Below are 23233 nucleotides of genomic sequence, written 5' to 3' on the forward strand. Positions count from 1 at the left end.
TTTGCGACAAATCGTTCTTGCAGGATGAGCGAAAAACGAAATGGAATTTTCTGATTGGTTAGGCGTTAGCCATTGTTTCAAAATTTAACGATTCAATTAACACATATTTTAAAGATAAAATCAGTGATAATTGCTAGCATATAGCTCAGTTTGAACAAAAAGTAGTTTATTGCAAGTATTTAATTATTTTATATTCACTATGTCAGATGAATTCAATGATCATTACGTGGTGAGTACGCGTGGTTTTCGTCATCAAATTTATACTTTGTCTGATGCTACGCGATTTTATTTTATTTATATTAATTCTTTTAAACATGTTTCTAAAAAAATACTTATTTGAAATCAACGGTAATGCTATAGAAAAAAAAAATATTTATGTATTCAAAAGCGAAAATTAATAGAAAAGTGGTACTAATTCGTTTACTAGAAACATGAAAACTCGACGCTAATGAGTCTTAATTACGCCAATGATGTTTAATTAATAAGAGTAATATATGCATATTGAAATAAAAGAAATAAATGCTCGTAGCACTTCACAATTCTCAATACTTAATAAAAGTAATAAACTATGCACTAGAAAGAAAAAGAAGTGGAGTAAAGGTATTTATTTGTCTAGAAGAACCGAAAGAAGTCGTCTTACTATCATTTACGACAATGGTGCTTAATTAATGTTGATAATATGCATTAATTGAAATAAAAAAAAAGTAATTTCTGTACTAAAAAGCAAAAATAAGGTGAAAAGCACTCTGGATAAACTTAAAAAATCTGCATATTATTATTGACACTAATGCTCAATTATTATTGATGATGTGTATTAATTGAAATAATATAAAATAAGCTATGTGTTTAAAAAGCCGAACCCATGGTAGAAAAATTAATGGGAAATTCGCTTAAAACATTAAAATATCGCCATTCACAGATGACGCTTAATTCAAATGTATTCCTGACTGTAATATGTACTACTGGTATTATGGTAATTGGTGATTTAGTATTGATAAGAATTCTTCAACAAGTTTTCCGTAGTTTCAGAATGTATTTTTTTCCAGTGGTAACTAAGATAGTGTATTAATATTTTTTAATGAATTAGAATTAAAATAACTTTTCTCCATCACTACTTTTAATTATTTTAACAGTAAATTAAAGGTCAGGTTGAAAAATGATCATGCTCCAAAACCCTTATCAAGATCCATTTTTTTTTTAATTAATGCAGCTTTAGTTGGCGACCACTGACAAATACGTATAAACTCAAATGTTGAAGGATTATGTAATAGGTACCAAATATACTTACATAGGCATAAAATATCTATCTATATTATATAAAACGCTTATACGTACGTATGTATCAATAAAACCGATGATATTTCTTTTCTCGCGTTGGCAACAGTTTTCATTTTTAATTGATAGGCTTCGGCACGCAAGAGCACGTAGTGATCATCATATGGCTAATCTACATTATGTAAAACGCTAATACGTTTTAATTGATAGGCTTCGGCGTGCAAAAGTACGTAGTGAGCATCATATGTCTAATCGGGTGAATTCTCACAAAATTATCTTCATCGAAGCCGATGCTTTACATCCGGCTTTCAGTACTATTTCATATTGTTTTACAACAAATGGTTTTAGCCCTCTGGTGGGAAAGACTTTAAAACAAAACTTACAACAGTTACTTTTCTCAACAACTGAAATTTAGAATAGTGTGATTAAGAAAAATATGTGAACTGTTTACAATTTCCAATTAATATTGAAATGCACAGGTTTAGAATTTTCTACAGTGAAAAGTTTTCGTAACTTCAGTGTTCAAAAAAGTATACAAAAGCTAGACGTTAAGAACTTATCCAATGAGCAAGCAAAGCGAGCATCGGATTGCGAAGCAATCCGAAACGAACTGCGAAAGCAGTTCCGGGGGATGGCGAGCGCCAGCGAGCAGGGGGCGAAGCCTCCTAGTATTGATATATTTGGTAATTATTAAAACTGCACCAATCAGTTTTAATACCTATACTTAGGAATTAAGTGTTTATGAATGACATGGTATGACTTATGAATGACATGACATGGTTTATGAATGACATGACAAGTAATTATGAATGACATGGTATGAATTACAAACAAAGAGCTCTTCTTACATCAAAAACGTAAGGCCACCAAAGATTACAACATATAACGTTAAGTAAAATGAAAAATTTATTTTCGCTATACTTAGTGGAAGAACCAGATAAGAACCATTTTCAGAAAGAAAAAAGAACACAAGCATCCGAATTATTTTATTATGAATTTACAATAAGGTGGGACTAATAATTCTTTGCTTCACTTTATTTACCTCTGCCTAATCTATGTGAATCTATCTAGTCTATAAAAATGAATGTGAGTGCGCGCGTGTAACATAAAAAGTTTCGAAACACTTTCAGATTAAAAATAGGGAAAATAGCTAGGTCAGTCAAATTTTAAAAACTGATTTACCTTATACCATTTTAGCGGACCATCGGCACGATTTTAGCGGACCATCGGTCAAAATTCGGGTTTTATACTGCATTCCTAATTTTTACTTAATTTATCACACTCTTACTGTTTAAAATTTTATCTTGTTATACACCATGTTTTTAACTCGACTCTTATACAGTCTTGTTTTTAATCATTTTCGCTGTAAAATTTACAACTGGGTCCCTTTTGACCCAGTTGGTTTTAACTCACGGTTTTAACTATACTGGTTTTAGCGCTATATTTACCTTTTAGCTTGTTCTTTTTAGATTGTTTCAATTTTACATTTCCCAAGTAGCACAGGGATATTGTAACAGCTTTGGTCTACATCAACCGACATTGTCAATATTGGCGAAAACCGAAATTGTGTGTACGATATTGTACAATTCCCGTCGATTTCACATTAAAAATCTGTTTGTAAAATTTTCATTTAAAACTTTATTGTGTTCTTAAATCAAAATTAATCATTTAAAAGACAAAAAATGACGTCAAATTGTTATAATTCCAAAAAATAAATTTAAAATATAAATTTAGAGATATCCGAACAAAAACGGACAATATTTGATATCAATATTGTAATCGTGTTTTTGTCACGGCATCGATCGTTTTCACTTAAATACTGAAATCTGTGATATTCACCACTCGGAACCGTAACCCGTTAAGATGCTGTTTATCAGTTTCCGCTACACCTGCCGTTTATTTATCTTTGTCTTCTTATATTTAAATCTAATTTCGTCTCATAAGATTTATATCTTAGCGCATAATGTAAGTGGAATTAAAATGATTTCGATTTAGCGAGCCCGAAAACTCAAACCAGCTGAAGATGAAGGAGAATTAATGCACCTTGTTGAAGTGAGCGAATTCTCTGATCTTGGCAGGTATGTTCTGTTTTTAATATGTATAATTATATTATTGCGAGAATTACATTGATTTCCTCCTTTTTCATGTCCAGACTGCTTAACTATTTAATTATATCACATTATTCAATTCTCATATTCACAAACAGTGGCGAAATTTTATAGTATGTTTGGAGGTGTTAAGCCTTCTGACATGCTTATGTTTATATTTTTTCACATCTGCAACTTGTACGTTCGATGAAAAATATTTTTTAATACTTAAACTAATTAAAAATTTAAGAGCCAGGCAAGCTAACAAATAGATCATATTTGCATATTTTTTAATTATTAATTTGTCATGGTAGATTGAAATGTTTTTTTTTTCGAAATTTTAAATTGATGATTTAGTATGTCTACTAGATTGATTTAATATGTCTACTGAAGATTTAATAAGATCTCTAATATTGCTGCTAGTAAGAAGTTTTTTTCTCAACCGTACAAGTTTGCAGCTATATATATATATATGTTTAATTATTATTATGTTTAATGTATTAAATTAATATATATATATATGTAATGTTTAAATTACAAAAATAAGAATTGAATCATGAAAATTTTATATGTCTACATCTTACTTACCAAACCGAATAGCTCATTAATCAAGTAATGAATAATTTCGGACGGGGTTTTGATATGTGTATATATATTTGCTAGAATTACGCCAATTTCCTCTTCTTCTTTTTTTTTAGTCCAAGTTTGTTAACTATTAAATTATATCACATTATTCAATTCTGATATTCCCAAAGATCTTGTTTACTTTTATTGGTTCTGTGCACTATAACAATTTGTCTGCTCCTCTCGGACTAAAAAAATGTCTAAAAGACTTGAAAAATGACGAAAATTACCTTTATTTATTTTTTGACAGAAATTTACCAGTTATATTTTAATCATGCCTTTAAATAATAACTTTTTGACATGCTCAATATACGCTGATAGTAGCGTAAATTGATGTATTTTTTCTGTTGTATTTTCGTCAGTTATTGATGTTGATTTTCACGTTGATTTTAAATATCCCAATAAACAACCTGAAAATTTGGAATCTTGTATTTGAGTATTTACTTTCTAAGTCAATAATTGTGTTGAATTTTATCAGTTATTGCTGCTGAATTCTCCATAGTTTTTAAATCTGATATTTTTTATACGATATTTTTATACAACAGCCTAATCTAGAAACGAAACACTCATTGGAGGCGACCGATTCGTGTGAATTTTCGTCAATCTTTTTTTTTTTTTTTTTTGTCAAGTACTACCTCGTATTTAATGATTTGCAATTTTTTTTTATTGTGATTATTAGTTACAAAAGGTGAAGGAAATAATTTCTGTGTCCCCCGCCTCCCAACAAAATGCAGAAATGTTACATGTAATGTTATAATCAAAATTACACATTCAATTTAAAAAAAGTTATATGTAGTTTTTTTTTTTTTTTTTTTTTTAAATTAGCTTTTGTTATTTTAAATTAGCAGCATACATGTTTATCATTATGAAAGGTATCTTGCAGAAGGATATTAGTGCTAGAGAGTTTTGTCGCAGATAGCTCGAAAAAATTCTGCCTCAGGGATTCAGAGTATAACAGCTTTGGGTATACCTATCATTTCAATTAATGTTATTATATTGCCTTTTTAAATTTATTGTTCTGATTTTGTCGGAGAAAATAGTAACTTCGGTAAGTCATGACAGCTTCTTGGAATTATTGATGGAAAGTCAGGGATTTGAAAATCTTAAATGTCGCAGATACCCCGTACATAATGAAAAGCAATCCATAGCTGAATGTGTCCCAACTTTGCATCATATTTTAACTTATGTGATTCTTAAGTCAAATATGACTGTGATAAGTGTTTTGATGGTATAGGTATTTCTCCGCACACAATTTATTCTTAGAATTTGTGATAATTGGATTTGTAAACATACAATCTGATACTGCAATGTTTAATATATTTATTCAAAGGCAATTGCTTTGAAAGCTTCTCATATACAAAGTAAAGAACTAATGCAAGAACTGTTTTAGTGAAAAGTGACTGAAGTCATAAATAATATATTATAAAAATGAAAAATTTAGATAATTCCTTCCTTCAGCAATCCCATGCCCGTGTTACTTGTATGGTCTTAATTGAGGATAAATTATGAGATACATTTTGTAATGTTTATAAAAGCATATATATATATATTTTTTTTTTTCCTTCTTTCAGATATGCTATTTTGAAACCATCTGTAAAGGCTATCTATGCTCTTTTACTTCAGCACCATCTTGGAATTGGCGATGACGTATTGTAAATTAGAATGAAAAGGGAAACAGTGAAAGCCTCTCAGCTGTTACAAATGCCATCTTGGGTAATTTTATAGACATAGAATTTTAAAATTTGTAATAAGACTTTACTTTTTCATTATCTTGCACTGAAATGGATCAGTTATTCCTTAAATTAATTACCCTGGTCCTTCCTGTTTTATTTTGCTTAGTTTGTATTCTAAACTCTAATACTTTTACATTTTACAGCATTGTATGTTTCAAAGTACAAAAGTTAGCCACTCTTAAAGTTTTGTAATGTTTTTCATGGCGTCTTTTCTCAACTACTAGCCATCAGGTTTTGTTGATTTAAATCATAATTTAATACATGATTTAAATCAAATGATTTTTTTTTAAAAAAATCATTGATTTTGAAAATTAAACGGTGTTTTAAATTATTGATACTTTATTGTTTTCTTTTCTTAGTTTTAAAATTTATTTTAAATAAATTGCTGCATTAATTAATTTTAGTTATTGAAATTACTTTCTTTCTTGGTGTGTGTTAAATTCCAACACATTTGAAATTACATTTATAACAATCTTTTTGATTCTTGAGATTGATTGGATAGCATTAAATGTGTACAGATTAAAGTACACATTTAATGCTGTCTTAATATAGACTTGCATAGCTGTAGAAAGTAATTAATAAATATGATTTTTTTCAAAAAAAAATTCAAATAATGTTAATTTAAATTCTTCCTTTTGATTGAAAAAGCATGAAATTAAAATCTACATTATATTTTATTAGTGGAAAATGTATATTTCTAAAGCTTGAGGTTATATTAGAAGGAAATTACCCTAATATGTCAAAAATAGAAGGGAAAAAAGGGGGGCTGATGAATTCAGATGTTTTTTTCCTGATATAGTGTCATTCTTCCCTTTCAAAGTCTATTTGAGGCAGTAGAGTTATTAACTGGTAACTGGAATTTTTTCTCTCATAATATGTTTATACTATCTTTGACGTTATCATATTTTCTATTATCAATAAGTACATAGATTTTTTTAAATTTTTTTTAGCTTAACTTATTTATTTTGATATAAGATTAAAAATGAATATTTTAATATAAAAATATATAGATTAAATATTTATTTATTGATGAATGACTACATTTATAAACACAGTCTGTTGCATTTATTTTGTCTTATTAAAGATCAAGAGAAAAAAATCTCACTTTTTAATTAAAATTATGGTTTGCTAATTGAAACTTTGTTTTAATAGTTAAGGAACAGGGATCTGTGTCCAAGTCAAATTTATTACCACTTAGCGGTACCTTTACAAAATACTTCACTCTATCTGAATCAGCACTGTGGTAAGCACATGTTAGATGTGGAATTTGTATTGACTAGCCGGGTTCCTATCCCAGCCAATACTGGGATTGGAACCCGGCATCGAAAGGTGACCAAATAATTTTTAAAAATTATTCAAAGAAATTTTTTTCCCATCTATTATATTATAAAATATAATATTTTCCATATGTTATAAACTTACTCGTAAAGGGCTCCCATATAAAAACAGGCCCAGTGCTCCTGAAAACATAAAAACTGCTCTGATTGTATACAAAAGAATTATCAACCTAGGGATTAGCATAAACGCTGCTAGTAGTACTTGAGTTATACTTATGTCTACTTTAGTTCATGTAATGTTTTCAATATAACTATTTGTCTTTTAATTTAAAAATATTAAAATTAACCACAGTTCATGTGTTATTTTTTTTCAGCTACTACCTTCAGACTGTTTAAAGAAACTTGCAGACTAGAAAAAGCTGAAAAATTTGAAGTTCTTGCCACCGTCAACGACCGGGAAGGCAGGAAGACTAAGTTTGCCTCTACTGACGCAGTTTTGTTTTAGAAACAATTGGTTGTATTAAAGAAAACAATAAATTATAGAAATTAGTATATTATTCTTTACTGTTTAATAAAAATTATATTTCATTTACTCATTTGACAACCGTTCATGCCCTAATAGATATTTTGGCTACACTTTAATGGACAAAGGCTATAAGTAAATAAATCGCAGCTTATTCTACCATGCTTACCCTTTTTTAAATCAGAAATCTGAGGAAGTGACTCCTGTTATTTTATTATGACAACATCAGTGTAAATATTGCTTTTTTTTTTTATCTTTTTAATCAGATTTCTTAAAATCGAACATGATGCTGTGAAGATAAGGAATTTTGTTTTCCATGCATACTATTTTAGTAAAATACAGATTATATAATACTAAAACGTCACAGCAAAAGGTTTATAGTTTTAAATTAAACATATTGTAATTTTAATCTACATAGTAAAATATAGATGCTGTAAAAATTATTGCACAAATCACTTAAAATATTAAAATTATTTCACAGTATAAATGACTGCTTGTACCCTGAAAAAGAGAAAAAATATCTTAACAAAACTATTTACTTTCTAGTTTATTTTCTAGAATAATAATAAAATATACCTGCCTACCGAAACTTATTAAATATTAATAACTAAGCTGCAGATTTTAAAATTCTATAAAATTTGGTAATAACAAATAATTTAATTTTAAACAAGCTAGAACGGTTTTGTTATCAGCTTTTTCCAGGTTACAAGCAGGCATGAATAATTTCAAAAACTAATTTTTATTTTCTAAAATAACGTAATTTTGGCGATAGTCGGCATTCCGCAGCATTTGTTTTTTGAATATCGTGTTGACGATGTCGGGCGGCATAGTACAACGTTTGTAAATGCAGAGAGATGTCGATCGACGTTCCCCAACGTTTTTACAATATTGAATATACGTTATAAAAGGGGTCCGTTTTTATATAGTACAATATTTCGTTACGATATTGTACAATGTTCAAAGCTAAGTTTTTACGATATCGTTTTTGTGAATTGTGCTACTTGGGTTGTCTTCGTTAATCCTTTTACGGTTTTACCTTTTAAACATCTGCATCACGCTTTTGGTCAGTCCCAGCTCAGAAGTAGGGGTCCGAGCAACATTTGTATTTACCCGTTTGTAACATGGGCACGTGCCTGGATTTTATTTGTTTCAAATCAAGGTTGAATTCCTGTGTTCTGTCAGCCTAATACTCATTCGGGTCCCTTTTTGGAGTTGTAAAGGGTTGGTTTGTATAAGGATCTGTTGACCTGTTAATAAGGGTCCGTTGACCTAATCCAACCACCCAGTAATACTTTTATGCCCTTTTATTGTTAATTCTTATTCTTTTGTTCAAACTGTGTAATAAGTTTTCTGTTCATGGCCTGTTGCCATCAATTGTTTTGTAATATTTTTGTGTTTTTTAATTAGATGGCACGGGGGGGGGGGGCTTCGCCGGGTGCCTCGGCTGGCGCATGTGCCTGTTGCTCCTCTCTTTCGCGGCGACGAGTCCATACACTCCATTTCCCGCATACCCACATTTGGGGGGATCGGGATAAATTCCACCTTACCTTATACCATATTGAATTTGAAAGCTTTGTTTCGGATTTCAATTAGTGATTGATTTTGTTAAACGGGTTGTAATGTTTAATCTGAGAAGACTGATCATCTTTTCTGATTATAAAAGCAATTGGTCCTCACACATTTTTTCCTGAAATCCTGGTAAAGGATTGCAATAAAAATGCCTGTGAAGAAAAAAGTATAAATAAATATAGAGAAAGTAGAAAGAAACGAAAATTAATGAAAGAAAGAAGAAAAAAAATTTGGACATAAAATAAATGAATGAATGAGAATAACAAGAATGTAAGCAAAGTGAATTTGAAGAAAAATAGAACAAGAAATAGACTTAAAAGTAAAGATTTAAATAGCAAAACTGCCCAAGTAGCACATAACATTAGATAATATCAGAAAATCCGCAAAATCTAACGTTATATTACACAACTTGTAATATTAGAAAGATATAAAAGGTCGCTGTTTGCTCAGCCTTATATAATATTAGATTCTATGCAAACTAATATTATCTAGCGTTCGCCATAATATTATTTTGCATTAGTTTTGATGCTATATAATATTAGATTTTGTATTTTCTGATATTATTTTGCTTTGCTTTTTATTTTTTTGGAGTAAGCAAGAGGAAGATAGTAGAATAATTCGGCGATATAATTTTACTTAATTTTCTGTATTGTTGTGAAGCACTAAAACATAGAACAATAGTTTTATGTCATACCATGCATTATTTACTTATCAATACAGAAATACTAAATAAAGTTATATTAGCAAATTCTGCTACCTTCCATTTTTCTCCTCTTTACTCCAAAGTATATCTTATGTTCAGTTGATTTTTTTTAATATTTCAAACTTAATTAGGAAATATTTTGTTGCAACTTTTATTGATATTTTTTTTTTCATTTCTTCATACAATGGGTATTAAAGCAAATTTTATATCATTAATAATTTTCAAGTCCCAATTTAAAATGTACTCTTAATTTTTTTTTTTTTTTTTTTTTAAAAAAGAGCCTATTTTATCAAAAGCTCAATTGAATTTGTTAGTTTGCAATATATTTTAAAATTTGTAATTTAAGCCATTTGTAATTTTACAATTATCAATCATCATTTATATTCTGAAATTGTAAATTAAGAAAACCACACTACATAATTGCTAAGTTAAATTTACATTTAAATTGAGTTGAAAATTTACCTGAATTTTTTTTTTCTACTAGTATATAACTAAGTTATTCATTTCCAAAAATATTAAAATAAAATTATATCTCAAATTTTTAAATTGTTATTTTTTGTAATAACTGACACAATAAAGAAAATTGAAAATTATTCAAATTACTTACTTGCATAAATTATTTCACTTCTATCATTGAAATTAAACAGAGAAATACTTACGTAACTTTATCCTTTTACAATCTGAAATTTTACTTACGAAACACAAGAAACAAAACCTAAGGGCACCTGTAGAAATATTATCAGGGAGTGGAAACAAAAAGAACTTATATGAATTTTAATTAAAAAAAATTTGCAATTATTTTTTGTAATGTAAAAATAATTTTACATTGGGACATCAGAAATTTTTAACGATTCAATAATTAGTTAAAGGTACTATGTTCTTTTATTTACTTGAAGTTTAGATAACATTTATATGTCAAGACCAAAAAAAAAAATTAATAAATATTGTATTTTATCAGAATTAAATTTTCACAAACATTTAATTGCATACAAGAATGAGACGAAAAAACATAACATACTTTTTTACTATAAGTTGCTTTTGTATTGATCCAAATTTGACTGCCATCAGTTACTTTTTCAAAACCCTGCTATCACAAAATTTTTCTTTAAAATCAACTAATTCCTTGTTTGTATTTCGCTGATAAGAGTTTATGCTTCATGAACATAGTAAAAACAAACATAACATTATAGGCAAATGTCTTGAATGAGACTTTAAGAAAAAAAAAAAAAAGAAGATGCAATTCTACATGTTTTCACAAAGAATATACAAGACCTTAAAGATGAAAGTTTGAGCAATATTCTTTTAGGAATTTTAATCATGATATAAATGTTATTCAGTCAAAAGAACTTTTCACGATTATAATTATTTTACAATAATATGATTTTAAACATGATAAAAATAAAAAAGCATAAATTCTTGTCTCAAATTTCAAATAAATAATTATGTGAAAATTTCCAAAATTAAAATAATAAACTCAATGTTGATGATGAAAATCCTCAAGAGTTTCAGTTACACTTTAAAATCAGCATTAAAAAAAATTGCTTCCGATATCATACCGAAAGATTGAAAAAAAAAAAATTTTAAATATTCAACTGTTACAGTAATTAAGAAAAAAGAAATCCATAATAAATATAACTATTTCACAGCATAATACTTTTATTTAAAAACAAAACACACTGTAATATAAATTTCATCCAATTGTAAATGTAATACATTACCTTTATTGTTCAAAATTAAAGTCGACAACTTTGTGGTAAAACAAAAGTTAAAAATACTTAATTGTTATTAATAAAATCATTTTCTTTTCATAACTTTAAACTGTTTGATACAGTTTGAGTTCTAATTATTAGTCTATATTTGCTTGAAAATATATTTCCAAGTGGTCGTTAAATGCTTTTATGAAAAATTCAGCAACAGTTTTTGTATGCACCACAAAAAAACAGGGATGAACTTCACAAGTTTCTCTCTTTCTCCAAACTTCAACATGACAGCATCTTTCTTCAACATGATGACTTAAATGGTAGATTTAAAGTGGTCCTTGCTGAATAATCACTGTTAAAATCATTCGTAGTAAGGATCGAACTTAATATTCCATCAGAGTGTGCCATTTCCATTTGTAGTGTCTTGATAGTAGATTTCCTTGAAGATGAAAAGCTATACTGAAATTTAAAAAGAAAATACATCAGATTTTGCAATGGAAAAAAAAAATTATAACTATTAAACATTGAATATTTATTTGATACTTTAATTATTTAATTTGAAAATGTTTTTCAGAAATTGTAATATCCTTTACAATGAAATTAAATGGTTTAATTGCGGTATCGATACCAGCGTAAAAAAAATTTCTTTAGTGTCACACAAAAAATAACAGTGTGAGAAGGAGATCAACAAAAAGAATTTAGCTCATAAGCACTCCCAAGCAAACTATCATATATTTAAAAAATAAAAAAAAATCAAATTGCAAAACCTTTCAACTTCTTTTATTAGAACAGAAAATAACTACTCGCTATGTGGCAAATCAACAAAAAGAGTGCCGAAAAATATTAAATAAACAAATGCTTATTTTAAAAATCGTATAAGTACATAAATGTAAAAAGATACTATGAGAATTCAAAATCATCAATTTATGGTTGAAAAACACGGGTAGAATGAGAATTCTTTAACAATTCACATATTTCAAAGTTGTAATATATATATTAATTATATTTTGCCCTCCCCATTAATATGTTTACATAACGTTCTTTAAAAGTCAATATGCATAATATTTATATTTTATTGTTTAGTTAAATTTTTAATCTCAGATCTCATAAGCATTAATAGAAATTTATTTAAAAACTTCATTAAACAATAATTATTTATTAGACTAATTATTATTGTAATAATTATTTAATAAATATTTATAACTAAAAGAAACATTACAGAATAGGACAAACTCGAAAGGTATAACTCCGGGCAAACATATACATATTTTTTAAAAAAAAATTGCAAGTTTAAAATCTATTTGGCGATTGCAGTTGGCGGGACAGATCACGATACTGAAATATCCCCAAGAAATTTAAATAAAAATGTTTAATTCTTTTTTTTACAATAATTTAAGGCCTGGTTTCTTAGCCTGTCGTCCTAAACGTCGGCGTCAGCTGGAAATCAGCGCTAACCTCTGATTGGTTTATTTGTGAGTTTGATAGTATACGTCATCGAACGCTTATCTTGAACTTCAATTGCCGTCCAACTCAACTGCAGTTGGATTACAGCGTGACGTTAACCACAGAAGCAATGGTGGACAACATCCAACAGCACATTGAAATCAGCCAAGATTTTGATTTTGACATTAAACATAGCTTCTTCATTAAACATAGCACTCTTCATTTAGCTCAGCTATAATGTGTTTTTTCTTGAACAAAGTCATTATTTGTTCTCTAAAACACTGGTCGACAATAACAAAATCAATACAAATTCAAAATAAATATTTGTTTACGTTATTAACGCATGCGCAATGAGAGATAATGTCTGCGTTGGACCGACTGCTCACGCTGAGCTAACAAAAAAGTATTTTTTTGGCGTCAGATCTACGTCAACTTTCCGCTGACGCCCAGATAAGGCGTTAGTTCTAAGAAACCAGGCCTTGAGCTAACAAACCAGTATTTTGTTGGCGTCAGCGTGACGTTGACGTCCCGCTGACGCCCAGATAAGGCGCTTGTCCTAAGAAACCAGACCTTAAGACATGAAATTTTAATATAGTAACAATATTGTTTGTATTGAATGTTAAACATTCTAGAATGTAATGGTTTAAACTGTGCTAAAAGTAGCAGATCATTAATTTTCTAATTGTTTTAACTTGGCTAATTTGTTTACAGACAACTATTTTTATCTTTTTCATTGTTGCAGAAAAACTTTGTCAGGGTTAAATTACTTAGCAAACATTGTTTTACAAGCATATTTTGAACCAATTACATTACTTATTATTTATATTTAAAAAAGTGGTGAAAAGTGTTAAATAAACAATTGCTTATTTTCTTCCATTGTATAATTTAAAATCTGATTAATGTAAAGGAACATCAATGTAAAAAGATACTATGAGAATTTAAAATCATCAATTCATGGTTGAAAAAATCATATAGAAGGAGAATTCTCTAACAATTCACATAATTCAAAGTTGTAAATATATAAAATATAGTTCGCCCCTTCCCCCAAATATTTTGACATAGCATTCTTTAAAAGTCAGTATACCCAACATTTTACCCAACATTTGTCAAATATTTTTTTCTTATAGTTTAACTAAATTTTTACAGCATTAGATTGTTTCTAACAGGAATTTATTTAAAAAATATAATTTAATCAAAGCTCTACATTCACCATAATCACCATTTTGAATAGACCATATTATTGTTCATTTTTTAATCATTTACAAATTAATATAAATAATGATACATCAAAAACATACAGATTAGCCTATATTCAAATAAAAATCAGTCTATATTTAAAGAAAAATGCTTAATTGATTGTTGTACAATATTTTAATCATAAAATTTTAATATGCTAGTAATATTGTTTGTATTAAACATTCTACAATATAATGGTTTTAACTGCGCTAAAAGTAGCAGATTATATATAGATATATATTTCTTACTTAACACGGCTAATTTATTTACAGACCATTACTTTTGCCTTTTTCATTTTTGCAGAAAAACAGTGCTTATTACTTACAGATAGACAATACGTTTCAACAAAGAAGTCAACAACTACGAATGAACAATAATAATCACAATATAAAATATTTACTGACCTTATTGAATACATGATCAATAAATTAATTCTTAAATGTTTTAATTTAGCGGTAAAGTTTATTAAGTAGGTACACTGAATGTTTCTACAACATCTACAATCTCAAACATATCGTGCTTTAAATTACTTTTCTACCTGATTTTTAACTCAAGGAAAAAACATTACCTACATAACTACGATACTAATTTATCATGTAACTATCATTGACATTTATAAAGTTTACAAAAAACTACTAAATTATAAATACCTTAAATAGTAGAAACGAAAGCTCATGAGCGGAAACAAGATCGCCATCTTGTCGACTTGTAAACAAGCAGAAGGAGCAGCAGACAACTCAACAGAAACAGTTGAAAAAGTTTTTCGAGTTTAATCGTTCGCAAACTACCACTCATATTATCTGCCATAAAATAGCATTGGCTGAAAATGATATTTTAAGTAATATTTAATTTATCGTTTTCTTTCATAAATAAATGTTTATTTATTAATAATATGGGATAACCTTTCGCAAAAATGTCGCGCTGGACCAAAAGTAATGAAATAGATGATAATTTTGAAAGTCCGAATGTTAGATCGAATACTTTTTAATTTTATATAATATTAGCTCTAATATTAGAAGATGGGATTCAATAGTATTGCGTTTTCTAGCACGGCAGTATTATATTGCATCTTTCTAATATTAGATCATATCTTTTTGCTACCTGGGTGAAAATAATCTAGATTTTTCAAATATTCTTGAGACTAAATGTGATAAGGGTGTGTTACATAGTCAAAATCATGTTGACGGATAGCCTGGTCGGTAGGGGGATCAAAACCTCTGGGGGTACTGGATTGGAGATCGATCGTTCTCTGATTCAGGTCAAAATTACGATCTGTGGATTAATGAGTCCGCCTTATAAACAGGTGCGACGTACAATGTGGCGAATTCAAATTATTGGCCATAGATGGCGCCACTGAAAAACAAGAATCTCACACTCTGCCTTAAATCTGATCGGTTTCACCAAGCAGGGTTGCCCGTGTGGCAAGTGGCATTAGAACCAACTAACCAACGGAATTATGCAAATTCAAGATAATGAAAAAAATTACCAACTTCCGGAAATTTATGGGGATTTTTCAGATACTTTTGCTATAAGATAAATATGATTTAGGGACCATAAGAATTGAAACTCAAATGGTAAGATTAACATTAGACTTACCAGTGTCATTTTTTTCTCTCTCGTTGAAATAAAAAACTAAATTCTTAAACTTCAGAATATCGACCACTGTTTCCTTTTTTTAAATCTTGTTTTCAAGCGAAGTGTACGATACTGTCGATTTCAAAGCCCCGAGTCACGTTTTCAAATGTTTGAGCCAGTGGTGGAAGCAGCCTGTCGAGGCTTAGGCTCATCGCAACGCTAAGGCGTCGGAAGGCTTTGACATTTAGAAAGGTGGACCCTGTTTTTAAATGGCCTCAGAAAATCGAGTGATCTGGACCCATTGGAAAACGGCTTGGATGTCCATGGGACAGGTGAAGGGGGGATTGGGCGGTACTTTTGACATTTGAAAAAGTGGGCGATTTTTGTCGAATCCTGTTTTGACTGGCATCGCATGGCATCAGGAAACATGGACCCATGGGCTGCTGCCACATCCATTGGAAAAGCGTTGCTTTGAAAAAGCGATGAAGGACGATTTGCTCTGGAATCGTGCAAAATTTTTTGAAAAAACCTGGCTTTGTGAAACACGGAAGAGCTGTGAAAGAGGTTGGGATGCATGGACATCCATGGAGTTGGGGAGGCTCTGAAATCCTTGGGGGTGGCTCGTAGATTTGGGTGGGACAGGGGCTTTTTATTATTTCATCTTTTAACACAATATTTCACGTAATTCACATGATTTTATCTATGTTTTATAAAAAGATATGATTAGAAAATGGATGTCAGAAAACAACAGGTTACTTATTTCTTAAACTTTGTTACAAAGAAAAACTTTTTTTCTCTCGGCTGGTGAGTTGGGTCGAGCAAAAATTTTGACTAGTCGAAATTTAATTTTTTTGAAATGCAACTTTTGGTGTCGGCTTTCTTGGCATCATAAAAAAACATATATGTATGTATTTTTTTAAGCTGAGCGTTTGAGGCAAATCTCGACGCTCTCGGTTCATCATCAGAATGTCCTTGAGTCAATGACCTTTGTATCCAATTCATCTCGCAAACTGCTTACCGGACCTTTAATACATTTGGCATGAAATGGCTGCGAAGGATTGTGGCCGACTGGTTTTCGAAAGATTATGTGACAGAAGCATTGGTGTGTCGCCTGGCAAGCGAAATACGCAATTGCCTCTTCACGGTACCATTCGAACAGCAGTATTACATCCCTCCCGACACCTACTCGATTTGCTTGGAGGCGATGGTTGACATCCCTCATCGAACGAATCGCCAGCACGTTTCATCAGCAATGTCTGGACAATTGAATGCGCCAGCGTCAATCGACGTGTCCCCTGTGAAGACAAGCCATCGTGCAACACGACTTTATGTCAGAGGGACATTTTTAAAAAAAAATAGGACTTAAGCCCTATTTTAAGTCCTACTAAATAGGATTTAAGTCCTATTTTAAGTCCTACTGAATAGGACTTAAGTCCTATTTTAAGTCCTACTAAAATATCACCGTGTTATATTGAACTGGATTTGGAAAAAAAATCTCTGCTATAAATTTTTAGCCTTTTATTACTCTCTGGCATTAAATCCAACTCAGAAGACGTGGATGCCTAGTAGTCATATTTTATTTAAGAATTTCATGCTAGAGCTTTTATACACAATTTCACTGTTGTCGTTCTAGCCATAAGGGTAACTCGTGATATTTTTTTATATCACAAATTCGTGTTCGAGATTTAACTCGTTACAAATATTTTTAATACTTTCAATTAAACAAATTTTTAATTTCAAAATATCCTCAATTGTTTTTATATTTGATGCTGGATTTTAATTTTTGCCTAAAAGTCATTCGAAAAAATATTTGCTTTTTGTTAATATTTGTTAAAATTATTTTACCGTAATACACACATCTGTAACAGCATTGAATTCGGATGTTATGTTGTTAGTAATATTACCAACAACATAATTATAAAGAAATTGTTCTTCAAGTGCTTGGCCTATTCTGTTTCAATGTTTGACATGTTCTGGTTAGTTTTTTCAAGTTCTTCTACCTTTTCCTTATGCAAATTTTGCTTCTTATTTGCTGCTAAGAAAATATCGTCCGTCATTGCCAAAGGTTATGGTGGAGCTAATGCCCGATATTTTCAGGCTCCCGCTAGAGGACGTACTCAAGTGTTGCGATCGCGAATAATACACAGCGTTTGGTGCTATTTACACTGTACAACACGTGTGCGAATGTTTCGAAACTGATTGTGAAATACTCGCAAGCGTGCATTATAATGCAGTGAGAATGCTCCATTTAAAGTTTGAGAGAATGATAAAACTACTCGGCCAGGGAAACCCCATTATTTTTTTTCATCTATTTACTCTATCATTTGGCAACGTTTAATTTTTTGTTTACTAAATTACTGTTTTCAGTCCTCTTGTACTTATATTGTGGACCTGAAAACATATAGCTAATTTTACTTTAATAGCTATTAGGATCCCTATTATTCACTTATTTATAGTTCACAATGTTCTGCAGACCGCTCATACGGTTCTGCTTTTCCTTAAGCAGCATGCCTACATGCTATTCTGCTAAAAATATTTTTAATCGCGTTCCCAGTCTAAATTTCCTACTTCCTAGCAGAAATTCCAGTGATAAAGCAAACAAGGATACTTTGTTGGAAAAGTACTATGTTGCTAAACAAGCTTATGAGGGTATTCTTTTTAATATCCGTATTTTGTGACTTATTGCGAAAAATTTCCTTTATCGAAGTAGCTTGAAAATTCTGTATGAAAGTCATCAATAAATTAATGTTAAATATGAATGCAGCAGAATATTGTTTGTTTATTGGTCCTGCCTTTTATAAATTAGTAATTAGAAAGTTCTTTGTGTCTAAAAAACACTTTTCATGAATAAAGTTGTAAATAAATCAGCTACTATTCGATTAGCTGGGCGCTAGTAAAAAGTCGCCAAAAAATGTACCTACACCTCCACCAAATTCTTTTTTAATTATTTATTTATTATTACTTTTTGAAATGCATAGACATATTTTCATTCTATTTTAGAGCCACAGCCGATCCAATTCTGAATTTACTAGTATTAATGTTCCTCTCTGTAGCCTTTTAATTTTAAACCAAACCTAGAAGACAAAGGATCTCCTGGATCCAGCATTGGGACAAACTATCCTTCACGGAGGAGTACTAATCCGAATTTGCGTTACATGGAGAGGTAAACCTCTCACGGTTAGCATGACAGCAAGGGGATTCTAACCCATGATCTGTCTACACTGATGTTTTACAACAGCATGAGATAGGAACTAGGGGTCTGTGCAGGCCAAGTTTACTACTGTTTAGCAGTACCTTCACAAATTCAACTTCAGGAAAAACAGTAGTTTCACAAAATACTTTAAGAAAAAGTTTTATTTTTGTATCCCGTACGAAACGATAAAACCATATTTTTACCATATATTCTGTTGATTTTTAATATAATTTTTAATTTTCACAAATTATGTCTTAAATTTTCACAAAATGAGTACGTCTCAGAAAAACCTAGACAGATTCTTGGGAACAGAAATCATAATGACCAGTCACCACTTGGCTAATCGTTAAGTAGATACCATAAGTCTTTTAAGTTTATACTGCAGGCAGTTAATAAGTTGTATAGGTTTTAAAGATTTTAATTTGACATTGATATAAAACTTAAATTTTTTTATTATGAGCCCTGGTTTGTGAATTTATGAATATTATGATTTTTTTAAATATAAATCTATATTAAATTCTTAAATATTTAGATATAATGGCTTTCTTTAAAGGGTAACTAAAAATTTTACTCCTCAAGTTTGTTCCATCTGGTGATATTTTTTTCTGTGTCTAAGCTACCACTACATTGTTGTTGCCAACTTGGTGACCATTTTGGCACAGAATCCTAAATCTCTCATACATCAGTAAACATATGTTAGGTTTTAGTAGGTAAATCACAACTACTCTTAAATTCTACTGTGTACATGTTTTTTATTTTAGTTTTCAATTTCTATTTTCTTTCCTTTTCGTTTAAACAAAAATCATATTTTGGTTTCTATTTATAAGTAGTATGATACTTTTTGTTTAGCTGGGTGCTAGAGAAAAAATGTGAAAAAAATATAGACCTTTGCCAGTTTTTTTTTATAAATTTTTTCATTTATTTTTTAAAAACATAAAAATTGAATTAAATAAATAAAAATGCAAAATAAAAAAAATTTAAAGCAGAATTTTTTTTTATCCTACTTACATGATAAGTACTTTATTATGATATGCATTTAATTTTTATTTCCTCTTAAAAATGGTGCATATCTTTTTTTTTATTAAAAATATTTCAGTCTTCAGAACTTTTGCAGCTTTTACTATTAACAATATGCCCATATTGTCATATTTAGATAAGAGAATGGTAAATAAATTATTTTAATCTTCTCTGCGAGTGCAATGCTTGGAAAGCTTCATAAATGTTTATATCTGTAATTCAATTCTAAAATTTGAAATCAAACTTGACCTTTGTTGTTGTTTTAATTTTTTATTAATGTATAATGTTAAGACATATCAAGTTATATGCTCTTGGTGATTTGTTTCTCTATTTCGAAAATCATTCAGTGTATGGGATCTAATTTCAGAACTAAATGGTATACTCTCATCCTTTCCTAGAAATCTTTAAAAAGAGTCTCACTGTTATGCAATAAACCAATCTATGATGCTTTCTTATGTTTGTAATAGCTTTCACATCTTAACTGCAAGAATTTGATGAAATCTAATTTTATTTGCTTCAATTTTAATTAAAGTCAAATCTTCTGAAGCATAATCAATTATTTAATCCATCTTAATAGATTTCTTATGCATCTCGTTAAATTGACCAGTGTTCTTCCTAAACAATTTTAGAAGGTCGGACCATCTCATCTGCGCTTTGATCCATATAAATGCACCCTCATTGCCTTTTTTGTAAAAATAAGCCGCCATCCCTTAAGAGAACTGACTTTATACTCATTCCATTTAAAAATGAACTTACTGTTTAAATAATAATTACATGGATTACGTGGATTTGGCAACATTGGCGATGTTTGGGAAGGCAATAATGTTTGGAATCTGTAATTGCAGATTTTGCTAGACATTTATTTTTTAAATAGTTGAGTTTTAATTTTCCTCTCTTTTAGTGCCACTGCCCAGTGTACATTTATCTGGTATACCCTACACTGATTGTTTTTAGATGTGAAGTGCCACTACCCGATATACATTTGCCAGGTACACCAACTTTGATATGCAATGATGATAAGCGCTAAGGCATCATTTCAGTGTTGGTGACATTTTCCCAAAATTCTGCCAAGCATATAATGTATTAAGGGATTTTACCAATTTTGATAATTATGAAGCTTCGGGAAATTTTTCATTTATATATCAAGCAAATCAATTTTCTGGAAAATGTTGGTTTTTTCCACTTTTAAATATTAACAACTTAAGGATACACTTGCAATCATTACAAATCTTTTTCCGTGCCCTACAAAATTTAGAAGATTTTTTATTTTTCTTATAGGAAATACCATCCTATACTTTATAAAGAACAAACATGATTGTTAACTTTTTTTAACAAATCTTAGATTTTTTTAAAGCAGTGCTTTAGTCTGTGTGTCCTTGACTTTTTACTAGTTAATATGTAATACTTTTTAAATTAGTGATTTCTGAAGAATTTTAATTAAGTGATTTTTAGCGTGACATCACTTAATAAAATTATTTTTTCTTTCAGCTGATTTACCACCACCTGATGTGAACCCACTTGGAGTGTTTGCTAACAACGAGTTAGATTTGTCAGATATTGAAGTATATGGCTTTGATTATGACTATACCCTTGCTGTATACAAGGAATCACTCCACTATTTAATATATGATTTGGGTAGAGATTGGCTAATAAACAAGTTTAAAGTAAATATGGTTTCTACTTTTTTAATGATTTTATATTTGTTTCAATCAGATTATGATTAGTTTTAACTTTTGCTTTAATAATTGTTTCTATCTAATTCATAAACCTGTATAGCTGGTTTTAATTTTGTTTTTTCAATTTAATATATATATATATATATATATGTGCAGTGGAACCCCGTGTTTACCTTTTTTGTTGGACACAAAGCGGGAAAATTTAAAATCAGTAGAAAAAAATGTAAGCATATTTTTTAAACATTGACAGAAGATCAACTGTTAGAAAAATGTGTAATCTTTATTTGTTTTTAGATACAATTTGACATAAAACTATCAATGTCTTAAATATTTCATCCTTTGCTCTATAGCTTTAAAAACTGCTCTAGATTTTTTAATGACACTGTACTGCTTTTCCAAAAACATACAAGTCTCCATGGTAGTCTTTTTTTTTTCTGAGTATTTGCTTTCTATGTTTACAGGAAAAAAACTTTCTTAAAATTTATTTTTTGCAGTATCCTCAAGAAATTAGACAATTGGACTATCAACCAGGTTTTGCCATTAGGGGTCTCCATTATGATATGCAAAAGGTATATTTGTTAATTTTTTTATTAGCAATTTGATTTTAAAATAAAATCTTTATAAATTTTGTTTTTAACAACCTAACTCTGAAATGTATGATTTTCCTTGCATATTAAGTGAATAGAAATATTTTTGTAAACATATACCATAATGGATTTCTTGATTTATTAATATCTTTCTTTCAATTTAAATAAATAGACACTTTCTTAAACATTTTTAGGTAACTTTAATTTTTATTTCTTCATTTTATTTTTAATTTTAGTAGCCTGTCAGATTATTTAAATAAGAAAGAGATATCAGAATTTGAATTGATCATGGATGAATTGTTTTGCTTTTAATTTTTGAAGTGAATCTATGCAATTGTTATATAACTTAAAGTAAATTGTATAAAGCAATGTAGGTCTATGACAGTCTTTTTATTGGCAGAGAGTTTACAGAGATTAAGCTTTCATAGTTTTGAAACCTAGGGCATAATGTTGGTAATGTGAAAAGTCTTGGGCACCATCCCTCTGTAGATCCTAGATAAGCTGGTACTCTCATTGTTTTGAAGCTGTATGGGATTCATTGGAGACAGCACCAGTTCATCGTAACCATAGTGCAGACCCATAACTAATGTGCCATCTTTGTTCAAAATTTGTATAGGCTTTTCTAGTTCTTATAAGTTCATTATTGTATCTAAAGTACATGTTCTCTCGATTGAAAAATATTTTAATAAACATGTTAGTTTATGCCAGATATCCTCTTAACTTTTTCAATCATGAAGTAGCAATTCAGTGTTGAAATTCAAGGTGAAGCATTAAATTTTGTCTTGAAACTATATATTATATTTAGTAAATTTAGTAGCAAAAGAACATTAACTAAGCAAGATCATTTTGGCATTAGATGATTGTTATAATTTTCCTATTTCCCATTACAACTAGCAAAAATCATACATAAGTAAAAATAGAAAAGTCAATTTAAGATCCACAATTTGTTAGTTTACTATTTTAGCACTTGTTACATTTGTTACAAATTTTATCAAAACAATTAACAAATTTAATG

General features: G+C 29.5%; 1 protein-coding gene and 2 long non-coding RNA genes across 3 annotated transcripts in view; 2 read left to right on the top strand and 1 right to left on the bottom strand.

Moving 5' to 3' along the window:
- The first annotated feature begins 3103 nt into the window (after positions 1 to 3103).
- On the top strand, positions 3104 to 7553 carry LOC147816388 (uncharacterized). Its single transcript, XR_015433282.1, has 3 exons — positions 3104 to 3353; positions 5558 to 5699; positions 7371 to 7553. It is a non-coding gene; the product is annotated as an uncharacterized LOC147816388 (long non-coding RNA).
- A 3876-nt stretch (positions 7554 to 11429) lies between these two features.
- LOC147816389 (uncharacterized) lies at positions 11430 to 14898 on the bottom strand. The gene is made up of 2 exons (XR_015433285.1): positions 14821 to 14898; positions 11430 to 11950 (listed from the first exon to the last, which is right to left on the bottom strand). It is a non-coding gene; the product is annotated as an uncharacterized LOC147816389 (long non-coding RNA).
- A 3173-nt stretch (positions 14899 to 18071) lies between these two features.
- Positions 18072 to 23233, top strand: part of Nt5c (5' nucleotidase C) — a 32213-nt gene continuing 27051 nt past the window's right edge. The window contains exons 1-3 of the mRNA XM_087161919.1: positions 18072 to 18394; positions 21444 to 21619; positions 22126 to 22200. Of these exons, the coding sequence (XP_087018045.1) occupies positions 18208 to 18394; positions 21444 to 21619; positions 22126 to 22200 (438 nt within the window). The 5' untranslated portion in view covers positions 18072 to 18207. The remainder of the gene's footprint in view (positions 18395 to 21443; positions 21620 to 22125; positions 22201 to 23233) is intronic.

This window comes from Parasteatoda tepidariorum, chromosome 1 (genome assembly GCF_982258835.1).
Source record: "Parasteatoda tepidariorum strain Cologne lab strain chromosome 1, Ptep-v5.0, whole genome shotgun sequence".
NCBI classification, from domain to species: domain Eukaryota; kingdom Metazoa; phylum Arthropoda; class Arachnida; order Araneae; family Theridiidae; genus Parasteatoda; species Parasteatoda tepidariorum.